Here is a 13,516-nt window from a genome sequence, read left to right as displayed (position 1 = left end):
TCACTGACAGATTCATTCTCTGCTGAGCTGATGTGTCTCAGGTTCTTCCTGTCTCTTTTGGGAGCAGGGAGGTCCTTCCCTGGGGGCAGAACCTTTTCCACAGAACCATGGCTTTGGGAGAGCAGCCACACCATGATTTCTTATAATGGAAATTAATATCCCCACTCAGCCTCCACACGAGTAGGGATTGGAATCACCAAGGTCAAGCTAAGGCTCCTCAGCTCTGCGTTCCCACAAAGTAACCAGATTTTAACCTACTGAGGCTGGAAGTTTTTGCCTCACTCCTTTTTTTAAGCGGAATTTGTTGAGGGTTGGGAGCTGGTGTTTTGTCTAGTGGCAGAGCATGGGGCTGGAGTCAGAAATTGAGGCTCAGCCTGTGCTTCGGGAACAGCAAGGAGCCTCAGGACAGCTTTTGTCCATCCAGGAACAGATGGGATGGATTATACTTTGACAGGTTTGTAAGGTCCAGGACTGAGGAAGACGCCCTGCCATTAACTAAAGCTCAGCACTGCTAAAGTGTAAAAGAAAGGGGAGATGAATATTGAGCTCTCACTATGAATTTCAGCGAGGTCTGATAGGAAAATGAAGGGGGGAAAAAAATCAACAAAATTGCAAGGTAATTCAAAGCTGCATAAAGCACATACCCAGTCCATTTTCCTCAGGAAAATCACCCCTGGCCACCCCCAGCTGCAGGGTGAAATTAATGCTAATCAGTTGCAGGCTTGTACTGCAGATGAACTCCTACAAAAAACCAGCTTCTATGCAGTCTGCTCAAATATAGCCCAAAGCTAATATTACAGTTTAGTGCATATTTATGTTATAAAAACACTATGTCCCAAACTGTCAAACTCAGATTTGTAACACATTTACATACACAGTTTAGCCCCTTTTGAAAAGTGATTTTGGAAACTTTGTGGAATCAAATCTGTTTAAATAGTTATCAACTAGCTGTTGCTCAGTTTTTAAAGGTATGTAAGTTTATACCTTGATCTTTCCTACTTGCAGGGTGTTTTTTTAATGTATATGCAAATCAAACACATGTACTGGAAAAGGAGTCTGTTGTCTGGGGAAATATAGTTCTGGAAAAAAAAAAAAGGATTAGATTTCTAATAAAGTAAAAAGGCTTGGATTCCTTTAGCATTTGCTGAATTTTTATTATACCTAGTGATATTTCTATCCATTAGCATTGATGAGGAATGGATATTTTTTAACAAAGATATGATGAAGGAAAAACAGAGATCCAGAGAAATAGGAAACATTTCAGTGTCTTGTTTATAAAGTTGAATGTAACACACATTGTGTTACATTACATTCACACACTGCAGTTCAGAACATCACATAACAGAAAAGCCCTTTAACAAAGGATTTTCAAAAGGAAAGAACTGAAGCAGACTCTCTAGCTAATTGATGAAGGAGAGCAAAATATTGTTTATTATTACCCTGCCAAGTTTACATTTGCATGCTTTATTTTCTTGGACCAAGTCACTGAGGTTTAGTAATAGCAAAGGTTTTGTTAAACAAAAATAACACTTGAACAACGGAAGGGTGAGGGAGAGAAGAGGAAGCAAGGGAACCTTAGGAAATTGGTGGAATAGATACAGAAATGGGTTAGAATGTTCTGAAAGAAAAGTAGCTTCATCACTTGGTGACTGCCTTGCCTGACCACTGGGCAATTTCTCTATCCTATTCTGAACTGCCCTGAGGACAAAGGAATTGTTATAGGCAAGAGGATCCAACAGCAGGAAAAAAGTAAAAAGGAAGGTGGATATTTATACCAGTGCAAAGTTTTTGGCTCGTGTGCTATCTTGTCTTCAGTCCCCCTGAGCCCTACAGCACTTGGTTCTACAGAGATGTCTGAGGATAAACATTCTGAGCTGGATATTCTCTAATACCATTTTCTTTCAGCTTATTACGAGACTGGGCTAAAGCCAACTGTAAAATTTAGGTCTGGGTTAAGTTTCTAAGCCCTGCCAAAGACTAGGATGGTCTGATCCAAACTTTTGTTTCAAGTCTCTCTTTTCTGTTTTATCAAACCCACATGGGGAGGTGGTTCTTCAGTGCTTTCTGAAACGTCTTTCACGCTCCCAGGAACAATGCTTAATTTCTGATATTTTTCCATAAAACAAGCAGCAGAAAAATTAAAAAAAAAAAAAAAGTATCAGGTAAGGGCGGTGACTGTGATTACATGTCACTTTTGAAACCATCCCGGAGGTGTCCCCACATTTCCCAGCCCCTCTTGGATGTCCTCTGTTGTGAGGCCTCTCTGCTGTACTTGTCTGGGCAGGGATGAGCACCAGACAGGGCTTGGGGACAAGGCTGTGTCCTTGTCCCCTGGAGGGAACAGAGCATGTGGCAGGGCCATGCTCCTTGCACAGTGACCCTGTCTCAGGGTGAGCCCTCAGTGCTGTAGGGGCAGAGAGGGAGGGTGGTGTCACACATGGTTTCCCACCAGGGCTGTGCCACCATCTGTGCCAGGGGAAACCTGTCCTCTGTGAGGAGCTCTCCCTCCCTGGGTGGTGGCAAACAGCCCAAAACCAACAGAAAAGTCTACCACACAGCTTCACTGATTTCATTTCCCCATAGCTGTTCCTGCTTTAAAACCTCAGGGTGCTAAAATTGAGCCTCCTACCAGATTAACCTTGAAACGCTATAAAGGCAGACATTCCCATTCCTGGAATAATATGAAATTTAAAAATAAATTTAAAAAAAATTTAAAAAAAAATTAAAAAAAAAAAAACCCAACAAAAAAAAACACCAAAAAAGCAAACAAAAAGCAACTGTCTGGAACCTCTCAGGAATTCTTGGCAAGGGCTCATGCAAAGAACACAATGCTCTTTTATGTCGATCAAACTATTTCATCTTAATGTCTATCACTCCAAAGACATAATTCATAGAAATTCAATGATTCATTCAACAATTTCCTCTTTCTAAATAGCTGTCAGGAACTCCCCTACTCCCATTCCACACAAAAAAACCTCCATCAAACCAACCAAGCAACAAACAAAAACACACACCAAAAAAAAACCCAACCAAAACATAAAAAACTACTCCAAAACAAAGCAAAACAAAGAAACAATCACCCAAACAAACAAAATTAAAATATGCAAAGAAACGTAGCCCCAGACAAGCAAACAAATTCAAAAATTAAAGCTATGCTACGGTTTGACTCTTTTTAAAACTAGAAATTGACCTTACAATGGATAAATGGAAATTTTCCATTAAAAACGTGTAGTTGCATAATTCCAGCTAGCCCTGCTCCTCCTTAAGCACTGTGAGAGCAGGGCAGTGAGACCACCTTGGTGACAGCAAGGTGCAGGTGGGAGCAGCATGCAGACCTGGCAGAATTCTCTTTGGGAAGGGGACGAGGCCACGGGGAGATGATCCTGCTAGGTAAGGCAGCACAGAATCACAGAATTACACAATGAATTAGGTTGGAAAAGACCTTTAAGACCATCTAGTCCAACCCATGACCTAACACCTCCCCATCAACTAAACCATGGCACCCAGTGCCACATTCACTCTTTTTTTAAACCAATTCAGGGATGGTGACCCCACCACCTCCCTGGGCAGCCCATTCCAGTGCCCAATCCTCTTTCAGCGAAGAATTTCTTTCAAACAACTAACCCAAACTTTCCTTGGCACAGCTGAAGAGGTAAGGCAGCAGCCCTAACCTCTTCCCAAAACCAGTGCTGCTGCACCGATGGGGCATTTCACGCGTCACAGTTCCAAACTTTACCTCCCCTTTATTCCTCCTCCTGCTGGCTGCCAAACCTGCTCCCCTTCTCCCTGCTGTCTCAGTGCCTGGTAACCCTCCTCTCTCCCCGCTGCAGGTGTGGTGTTCCCCTACTCCCCACGGCTGGGGCGGTACAACCTGAATTTCCACGAGGCGCAGCGGGCGTGCGCGGAGCAGGACGCGGTGATGGCCTCCTTCGACCAGCTCTACGACGCCTGGAGGTCGGGGCTGGACTGGTGCAACGCCGGCTGGCTCAGCGATGGCTCCGTGCAGTATCCCATCACCAAGCCCAGGGAGCCCTGTGGGGGCAGGAACACCGTGCCCGGAGTCAGGAATTACGGTTTCTGGGACAAGGACAAGAGCCACTATGACGTCTTCTGCTTCACGTCCAACTTCAGCGGTGAGAGCGTTTCCTTCGCGCTTCCCTCGTAAATGGCTGTGGTAAGGCAAGGTGCTCCAGGAGCAGAAAGGGGTGTTGGGTTTGTCAAAGCTCGTGTTAGCCCTGGAAGATGGTAGGAATGAAATAATCAAGGTAATAAAATCATTGTGGAATTTTCAAGGGTGCGCGCACGGAGTAAAGTCGTGTTTGCCACATGGTCATGTAGGTAGTTTTTACAACTCAGGACTTGTTCTGGATTTTCTAATATCTCCCCTTTATTAAAACAGGAGAATAAAGTTTATACATACCCCATTAAAATTTATACACACCCTTTTAATACTGGCATGTAACCAGTTTAATTCAGTTAAAGTGACGAAGTAATCTGAAGTTCATTAATTAAGGTTTCCTGTTGAAGCCAATAATTCTGCTCCTATTGGTTAAATGTGTCACCAAAACAAAATTTTGATCATCACTGCACCTATTCTGCAGTGTCAAGAAGCTCCTGCTCATGTACCAGGTCTAATATAACTAATAGTTCTTCATAGCAGACCTATTTCTAGATTTATTAATAATTTAGAATTTTAATCTTAGTATGCTGCCAAGCCACCGATCACTTTTGCTCTGAGGCTGGACTTCTGTAAACTTACTGTAGCAACTGCAAGCTTTTTTTTGCTATTAGTTGATAATTTTTAGGTATGAAATGAAATTAAATGACCCAATCTCAGCTTGCTATCATTTCAGGGTTTACCTAGTGTAGGAAAATATTTAGAAAGCATTGCTGGAAATGTCCAATCCTCTACAGCATCCTAGTTATGGATAATTCCTACATGACTCTGCACAAGTCTGGCTTGCAGCCCACTCAGACCATGGAGCATGGCCTTTTTATATTTATGCACAGATTGCTTAGCCACAGTGAAGCAGTTTTGTCCTACAGCACAACAAAAAATGAACATAAGCCTTGGTTTCAGAAGATGTGCTCCAGTGCTAAGTCTGCACCACCCTCCACAGAAAAAGACCCATTTAAAAAAAAAGAAAATCAAACAAAAAAAAACCCAAAAAAATTTTAAAAAACCAAAAAAAACCAAAACCCAAAAACAACAACAAAAAAAAATCAGACAAAAAACCACCCTCCCAAAACAAAAACAAAACAAAACAAAACAAAAAAACACCAAAAAAACCCCACCACAAAACAAAAAAATACACACAAGAATAAAACCCCCACAAAAAAAAATACAACAGGAAAACCCAAACAACTCCTCAAGCCAACAGTATTACATTATGTTCAAAGTAATCTGAAACAAAAGTTTGGCTGATTTTTTATCATACTACTTCATCCCATTAAATGCTGGCTCAGTTCTTCTTGCTTCATTTATCAAAGATGGAATCCTGTATGAACTCATCTCTATACAGATTTAACCCTGTGCTATAGAAAGATCACCAAGGTATTAAATAATCAAACAAAAATAATTAAAATGTGATAGCTGCACTTTTTTCTAATGCTTGCAGAGTGAAACCTTGTGACTACCGCTCAGTGATCACCACCCTTTTACACACCAGGAGCTGAGAGGCATCTTTTAAGGAACAAAAAGCATAATTTCTGGGGAAAAGAAGGAAGAATAAGTACTGACTAAGATAAATATTAGAAAAAGAGAGTGAAAGTGTAGACAGACAGACAGACAGATAGATAGATAGATGATATTGGATATATAAATATGTAGATATATAGATATGTAGATGATTTACAGATATAGGCATAGACTAGATAGATATATAAATATAGATATAGATTATATAGATATAGATAGACACAGATAGATATAGATATAGATTAGATATAGATATAGATAGAATATAGATATAGATATATATGTAGAAATAGATTATATAGATATAGATATAGATTAGATATATATTATATAGATAGGTATAGATATAGATATAGATAAATATTCCCCACAATTCAGTGTCAAATGTCTCTCACAACATCAGCTGAAAATCCAGATTTCTGCTTTTCTCAGCTTCCACTCCCTTAATTCACCAGATTGCATTTTCCTCACACATCCCTGCTGTGTTCTCCACTACTCCTTGTCCCAAGCTCACCTCCATAACCACAATTAACCCAGCCACTCTGCCAGTTTTCCCTGTTTTCAGCAGAGCATTTTGGATAAGAACGTTTAATGGCATATGTTATCTCTCTCACTGCAGAGGGAAAAGGTTGTAGTGACCCATTTTGCCACCAGGCTAGGACTGGCAGTTGCCAAAGGTAGTGTCTGCAGGTAAAAAATCCCAAAACAGCCAAAAAATCAAATCAACAATAACAACAACAACAACAATGACAAACAAACAAAAAAAACACCAAAAAAAAATAAAAAAACCCAAAAAAAAAAAAAAAAAACCGCCAAAAAAAAAAAAAAAACCCCCCCCCAAAAAAAAAAAAAAAAAACCGCCAAAAAAAAAAAAAAAACCCCCCCCCAAAAAAAAAAAAAAAAAACCGCCAAAAAAAAAAAAAAAACCAAAAAAAATACAAAAACCCCAAACAAACAAAACAACAATAAAAATAAAAAACCACAAAAAACACACACACACACACTAAAAAAAAAAAAAAAAAAAAACCGCCAAAAAAAAAAAAAAAACCAAACCAAAAAAAAAAAAAAAACCCCAAACAAAAAAAAAAAAAAAAAACCAGCAAAAACAAAAAACAAACAAAAAAATCAAAAAAATCCCCATCACAAATAAAAAAACCACCAAAATCTATTACTGCAAGACCTAATATTGATTCTCTCAGCTCAGGAAGAGCCAAGGAAAATGAGAGGTTGTTAGGACACCATGCATTCCCAGTGGCTGCTGGAGTCTCCTGATAGAAGGAAACAGAGGAGCCTTCAACTTTATGTAATGGAGATGGGAAAAAACAAAAAAAAAAAAAAAAAAAAAAACCAGCAAAAACAAAAAACAAACCAAAAAAAAAATCAACAATCAAAAAAATCCCCATCACAAATGAAAAAACCACCAAAATCTATTACTGCAAGACCTAATATTGATTCTCTCAGCTCAGGAAGAGCCAAGGAAAATGAGAGGTTGTTAGGACACCATGCATTCCCAGTGGCTGCTGGAGTCTCCTGATAGAAGGAAACAGAGGAGCCTTCAACTTTATGTAATGGAGATGGGAAAATTCCAAGGGCCACAGGAGCATGCAAGGGCAAGGAGAATTTTAAAAAAAAGTTGTGGGAGCTTCTATAAAAAAAGAGTGAGGTCTAGATAATTTCTAAATGGTTCCTCTCTAGGAAAAAAAAATCCCCAAATACATTATGATATCAGAGATTATTAAAAAAAAAAAAAGTTCCATTTCAAATAATTCAGCTGTAAAAGCAATAAAATCTTGGTCTCAAATACATGCAAGGCTTGTTGCTTACCTGAAGAAGAAAGGTAAAAGCCACGGTATTTAGCCATTTGGGTTAAAAAATGAAACTGTAACCAGCAATGCAGTGAATTCAAATCCAGGTTTAGCGTTTTCCCTGTGGAATTATTGGATCCCAACTGTGATGACCTGGACACACAAAAAATAATGGTTAAAAATGAAGGGATTATACCATTAGTAAAAAAAATTACATGCTTTTCTGTTATCTGCACAAGGAAATAGTTTGAGTAAAGCTGCAATATTAAATAATCTTGTTTTTTAATGAAATTACCCTCCATGATGCCTTTTCATAGACTAAGGCAAATACAACACACATTTTGTTCTGCCTGTGTAGCTGATTTATACTCAAATCTTTTGTTGGTTCATCCAAGATTTGTTCATGTTTTGCATCCAAGAACATGAAATAATTTCATACCCTTTATATCTACTTGCACCAGTTTATAAAGATATGTATATAGTGATTGTTTCATAAAACAAAGCAATGAGTAACACCAGCCTGATGCTGTCTGTGAAATCCATCAAAATATTTTGAAATAACAAAACATTTTCTGCCTGCAGTGGATGGCAATGTGTTTCCCAATCTGATTTTACATTCCTTGTGCTGATAGAGGCTATTGAAAATCAGTGTACACAAGTGGGGAGGGTCTAACTTAAACCTGAAATTTCCACATTGGAATTTCCTGGTGTCTGAGGGCTCAGCTTTGCTCTCTCACAGCCAATTTCTCCTTCACTTGTCCTGCCCAGAGGAAACCACTTTAGTCCATGTCATCTTTAGAAAAGCTGAGGGTTCCTGCCCTGTGTGGTGGCACAACCTGACACCATCCAAAGGTTTTCCAGGTCTGCAGATCACCCCAATTTCTCTCCTTTCCTTGTCCCAGGGAATGGGGATGCTCCTCCCCCATGCCATCTCTCCAGAAAATCAGTTTGGGGAAATAAATCCTTTTGTTGCAATCTTCCCCACTGAGCCTAGTAGGCATAAACCAAGGAATTTATCATGGAAGAGCTCAGTGGTTATTCTTTATTTATTTTCAAAGGTCTTCTGAAGGACAACAGTTTTTTTCTTTTTTTTTTTTTAAGGAAAATCCCTGACGATCTTTCACACTGAAAAGTGCTAAAAGAGCTAAATGTAAATGTATTTATCAGGCCCTCTATAATTAAAACTTTTTGAAGAAAATAAAACATATCCAAGTACAGCTTGCATCAAACTTTCCCCTCATTAACATGCATTTTGTTATATACTTTGTCCACAGAACCATAGTGCATAATTGGTCTTTCATCAGCTCCAGAAGAATCAAGTAAAAATCTTGTTTTAACAAATTTAAGAACACGAAGAATAAATTTTTGAGAGCATATTAAAAGCACAGCTGTGAGCCACCTGTTTATTGCAGCAGTGCCTGAGAACAAGCAAACTACCTCTGCCATTTAAGTGGGAGAAAGCTGTGGAAAGTCCTGTCTGCATAATGCTGACTGTTCATTTGACTATTTCAGAGTATTTTATCACTGGGAACATGTAGCAACTGCTCCAAAAAGAGAAACTGAACCCAAAATAAAATCACACACCCTTTATTAGCAGTGGGCACTTCTGACTCACTGGAGTCATTACTGGTATTGGTGTGTTACATTTTTTTTTTCTCATAAATTTAAATAAAAATTAGTTATTTGAGAGGATCACTGGATGTCAAAATATTTACCAGGTCTTAAATCATTCTTTTTTTCTTTTTCTTTTTATTTTTAAATAAGAGAAACTCACTAATAAACCTCTCAATTGAGCACTAACCTTGAAGAAATCTCCAAGTGTGACTCATCCCTCAAACTTCCACAGTCACAAGGGTGTGGGGTGTGTAGGTCAGTGGCTGGAGTTTTCCTCTTTCAGCTTTTCACACAAAATCTTAAAATAGCTGTTATAGATCTGTTATAGATCTGCCCCATGAAGGCAAATCAGGCAGGATCCTCTGTAGAAGTGACCCAACCACCAGACATTAATGAGAGAGAGACATTAAATTCCTCCCTCTCTTTCCACATCAATTAATAAACTCTGAGATTGAACAGTCAGGAACCCTTCTCAACTATTATCAGGGAGAAATACTGCAAATCTGTACAGAGTTTGTTAATGGAATTTTATGTAATCAGACATTCTGGATGCACATTGCAGCCCTGTGGGGTTTACTATTAAATTTCTCTTGTTTGAGGGAGGAGCAGAGTATGGAAGTTTTTATTATTGATGTCACGTGTCAAAAGCCTGACCTCACTGCAAATCCCTAGGAAATTACATTCCACTGGCATATGGTTTGAAGAGGAACTCATAAACTAGGTGATGTTTACTCACCATCAGTCCAAACCCCTGTTCCCCTAAATCAGAAATCCTATTTGCTTTGGGGAAACCTCTTGAGAGTGTATCAGTAACAGGATTTCATTTAGCAAACATTCCCTTTAGCAGCATGTTGTACAAGCTTTCAGCTTGCAGAAACAGAGTTTTAAAAAGTGTTCTACAAAGGGATGATTACCTGTTCTCAATAGCTTCCCATGGAAATTCTGTAGATACTGTCTCTGACATCAATGAAATTTTTAAAAAGTTTCTTTTCCACCACACCTGCAATGTATATGCCTTTTTTTGTTTTCAACTGTTCTTGATATACAATTTACCACCTTTAGTCAGGGTTAATTCAATTACCTTTATATTGTGATCTGACCTGACTTTCCTTCAGTTAGAATAAAAATCCTGATTATTTTTTGCAGGAATATGAAGCTGACATAACTCTTACCTTGCTCAGCACTTTTTCTTCACCAAGAAAGTAATCTCATTCTAAACAGTGTGTAAATACCTGATTTTTGTGAGGCAGAAAGTCGGTATTGTCTTGGAGTACACTCTTAATTAAGCAGTAAAGAGTGTGCTCTGGAATTAGAAGGTGCCCAGAAGATCAAAATCCTTCCTTTTTTTTCAGCTAACTCTCCTCTGCAGGAAGAGGCAGATGGAAAAGTTGTGAATTTATTTGGAAATTACTGAATGCCTTCAAAGAAACACGATTCTTTTGCAGTCCACTTGGCTGTCAAAGCAGTGATGATAAATAACCCCAAGTATAATGATTGAAATGCTCACAATGAATGTTTATTGCCTTGTAAATGGAATCAATATTAATATTATTGCTGTGTATGGATTAGTAGGGGAGACTTTGCTTTTTGGGCTTTATTTTCTGGCATCTATTTTCATTACCTTGAGACAGGGAACATTTTTCTTAGCAGCACTATCAGCTCAGTCTTGTGTTGGTGAGGATATACCCTTTGATGCCTAAAGAGAAACAGAGCAGCACAACTGCTGGTGAAGACTTACAACACACATAATCTTGCTCCACCACAGGCTCAAACTCTCCTGCTGAGAAGCTGTTTGATTCCTTGGCTTTCTCACCAAAACAAAACAAAAAACCAAAAAAAACAAAAAAAAAAGAACAAACAAACAAAAAAAAAAATAAAAAAAAACCACCAAAAACAAAACAACCCAAACAACAAACAAAAAACAATTCTTTTTGTGCTTATATTTAATCAGAAACAAAGCCACCACCTTGTCAGAGAGCAACAGAGCATGGGCTACCTGCAGCTGCCCTCCCCTAAAATGCTATCACTGAATATGACTTCAGGTGGAGATGCCATTCTTTGATATTAGAAGAAATAAATGTAGCATTGCCTGTTTTTGTTTTTGTTTTGGTTTTTTTTTTGGTAGGGTTTTTGTGGGGTTTGGTGGGTTTTTTGTTTTTTTTGGTTTTTTTTTTGGTAGGGTTTTTGGGGGGTTTGGTGGGTTTTTTGGTTGGTTGTTTGTTTGTTTGTTTTTTTTTGTTTTTTTTTTTTTTGTTCAAATGGTCTGTTTTCTGTACCTCTGCTGTTTTTTAGGTAAGTTGGGGTTTTTCCCCTCCTGACACTTATCAATTCATCACACAAAAAAGTCACAATATTTTTAATAACAAAATATCCAACTGGCACAGACCCAAATGACCACTGTTTCACATGATCCTTAACAGAACATCTGCATTTCTCCTTGAAAGTCAGTGTTAAGGTATTGCTGCCTGAAATCAAAGCAGAAAAAAAAGCCTTGCCACAGTACTAAAATGGTAACAAAAAATAGATGTTCCCTATTGGAAGTTTCCAGGTGTATCTGTAGTCATGGGCTATGGGCACAATGGTGTTGAAAACACAATGGTGCTTCTACAGTTTTTATAAGGTTAATTAATTAGGACATCTAAGAGGAACATCCAATAGGCGACTCAGTTGCCCCCAGGGTAAGGACTTCTATGCCCCAATTCCCATTATGTTTTCTTTTAGGGCCTTACTTGAAAATAAGACTAAACAGTATTTCAGGAATGTGTTGGAAGGTCAGCTTATTACTCTAAAATCTAATAAAAAGAGTAGGAAAAATACCAGGAGCTATTAAACTGGTGTACAGAGCTGTGGATGTATGAAAAGTGTATGAAAAATACATAAAAAGCAGAAATCTTTAGGCAGCATAGTTGAGGTTAAAGAATCACCTGAAAGGTGGCTGTGCTCAGGTGGGGTTGGGTTCTTTCTCCAGGCAGCACTGACAGAACCAGAGGACACAGTCTCAAGCTTCTCCAATGGAAATTTAGGTTGAATATTAGGAAAAAGTTTTTTACAGGAAAGGAACAATAAAGTGCTGTACAGAAAGGGAAAGTTCTGGAATGGCTGCCCAGGGAGGTGGTGGAGTCACCATCCCTGGGTGTGTTTAACTAAGCCTGGATGTGGCACCGGGTGCCAGCGTTGAGGTGTTGTGGCTGGCTTGGACTCGATGACCTTGAAGGTCTCTTCCAGCCTGGTCATTCTGTGAATTTTGTGATTCTGTATGATTCTGTGTGATCAGAAGATTTAAGACTGGAAAACACCTCCAGCACCGCTGGCGCCCAACCTCCGCACCGCTAACAACTCCGCCTTCCTCCTCCCCTTTCCAGGTCGCTTCTACTACCTGATCCACCCCACCAAGCTGACCTACGACGAGGCCGTGCAGGCGTGCCTGAAGGACGGCTCCCAGATCGCCAAGGTGGGGCAGATCTTCGCGGCCTGGAAGCTGCTGGGCTACGACCGCTGCGACGCGGGCTGGCTGGCGGACGGCAGCGTGCGCTATCCCATCTCCCGGCCGCGGAAGCGCTGCAGCCCCAGCGAGGCCGCCGTGCGCTTCGTCGGCTTCCCCGACAAGAAGCACAAGCTCTACGGTGTCTACTGCTTCAGGGCCTACAACTGAGAGGGTATACCTAGAGCGTGAAAGTTGTTAGTGGTTTTTTTGTTTTTTTGTTTTTTTTTTTAACGTGTGACAAATGTCTTTTTTTGGGGTTTTTTGGGGTTTTTTTTTGGTATGAACTCATGAAAGCTACCAAAACTGTGATAAACCTCTCTTACTTACTGTAAAGAGTCATTTTCGTAGATACTCCCTCACCCAGACCCATTGGTTTGGTTTTGTTTTAGTGTTTCGCTTTTTGATTTTTTTTTTTTTTTTTGTGAAAATATCATTCCATAGATATTTTAAATTAATATAATTTAATGGGAGCTCTAGGTAAGGAACTTTTAGATTCAAATTCTTTAAGCTATGTCATCCCAAAAAAATTATACTTTTTGTGAATGGGGCATGCAATAGAGCTTGACAATTGCTAGGGCACAATTATGGAGTGTAAGGCTACTCAAAGCAGAAGCTTTTAAAAGCACAGATTTTACGTATTTGTACCAGTTTGAGAAACACTGCAATTGATTATGACAGGAATTTTAAAATAAAACAATATTTTTGTTAAAGGGGATCAGTGAGGTTTCGTAAAGAAATCTCACAAAAATATATGTTAGCAAATAACTGTTTTCACTGGTTCACATGGGAACAACAGAGAGTTTAATAAAAGCAGCTAAAACGGTCCACAAAAATAGGACTAGTTTTACAGTTTCAAACCTTGCCTTTCTGAAAAATAAGCTCATGGTCCCATGCATAGGAAGAAGCACAATTAGT

The 13,516-nt window shown here is 39.1% G+C and overlaps 1 protein-coding gene across 2 annotated transcripts in view; it reads left to right on the top strand.

Annotated features, from left to right (window-relative positions):
- The window catches only part of HAPLN1 (hyaluronan and proteoglycan link protein 1), a 31,697-nt gene extending 18,928 nt beyond the window's left edge, over positions 1 to 12,769 (top strand). For both annotated transcript variants that reach the window (XM_041426655.1, XM_041426656.1), the window contains exons 4-5: positions 3,831 to 4,133; positions 12,480 to 12,769. In XM_041426655.1, coding sequence (XP_041282589.1) covers positions 3,831 to 4,133; positions 12,480 to 12,769 — 593 coding nt within the window. The remainder of the gene's footprint in view (positions 1 to 3,830; positions 4,134 to 12,479) is intronic.
- Positions 12,770 to 13,516: the final 747 nt, after the last annotated feature.

This window comes from Onychostruthus taczanowskii, unplaced genomic scaffold (assembly GCF_017590055.1).
Source record: "Onychostruthus taczanowskii isolate IOZ18803 unplaced genomic scaffold, ASM1759005v1 scaffold92, whole genome shotgun sequence".
Classification (NCBI taxonomy): Eukaryota; Metazoa; Chordata; class Aves; order Passeriformes; family Passeridae; genus Onychostruthus; species Onychostruthus taczanowskii.
Note: the sequence above shows the minus strand (reverse complement) of the source record. Positions and strands in the feature narration are given on the sequence as shown.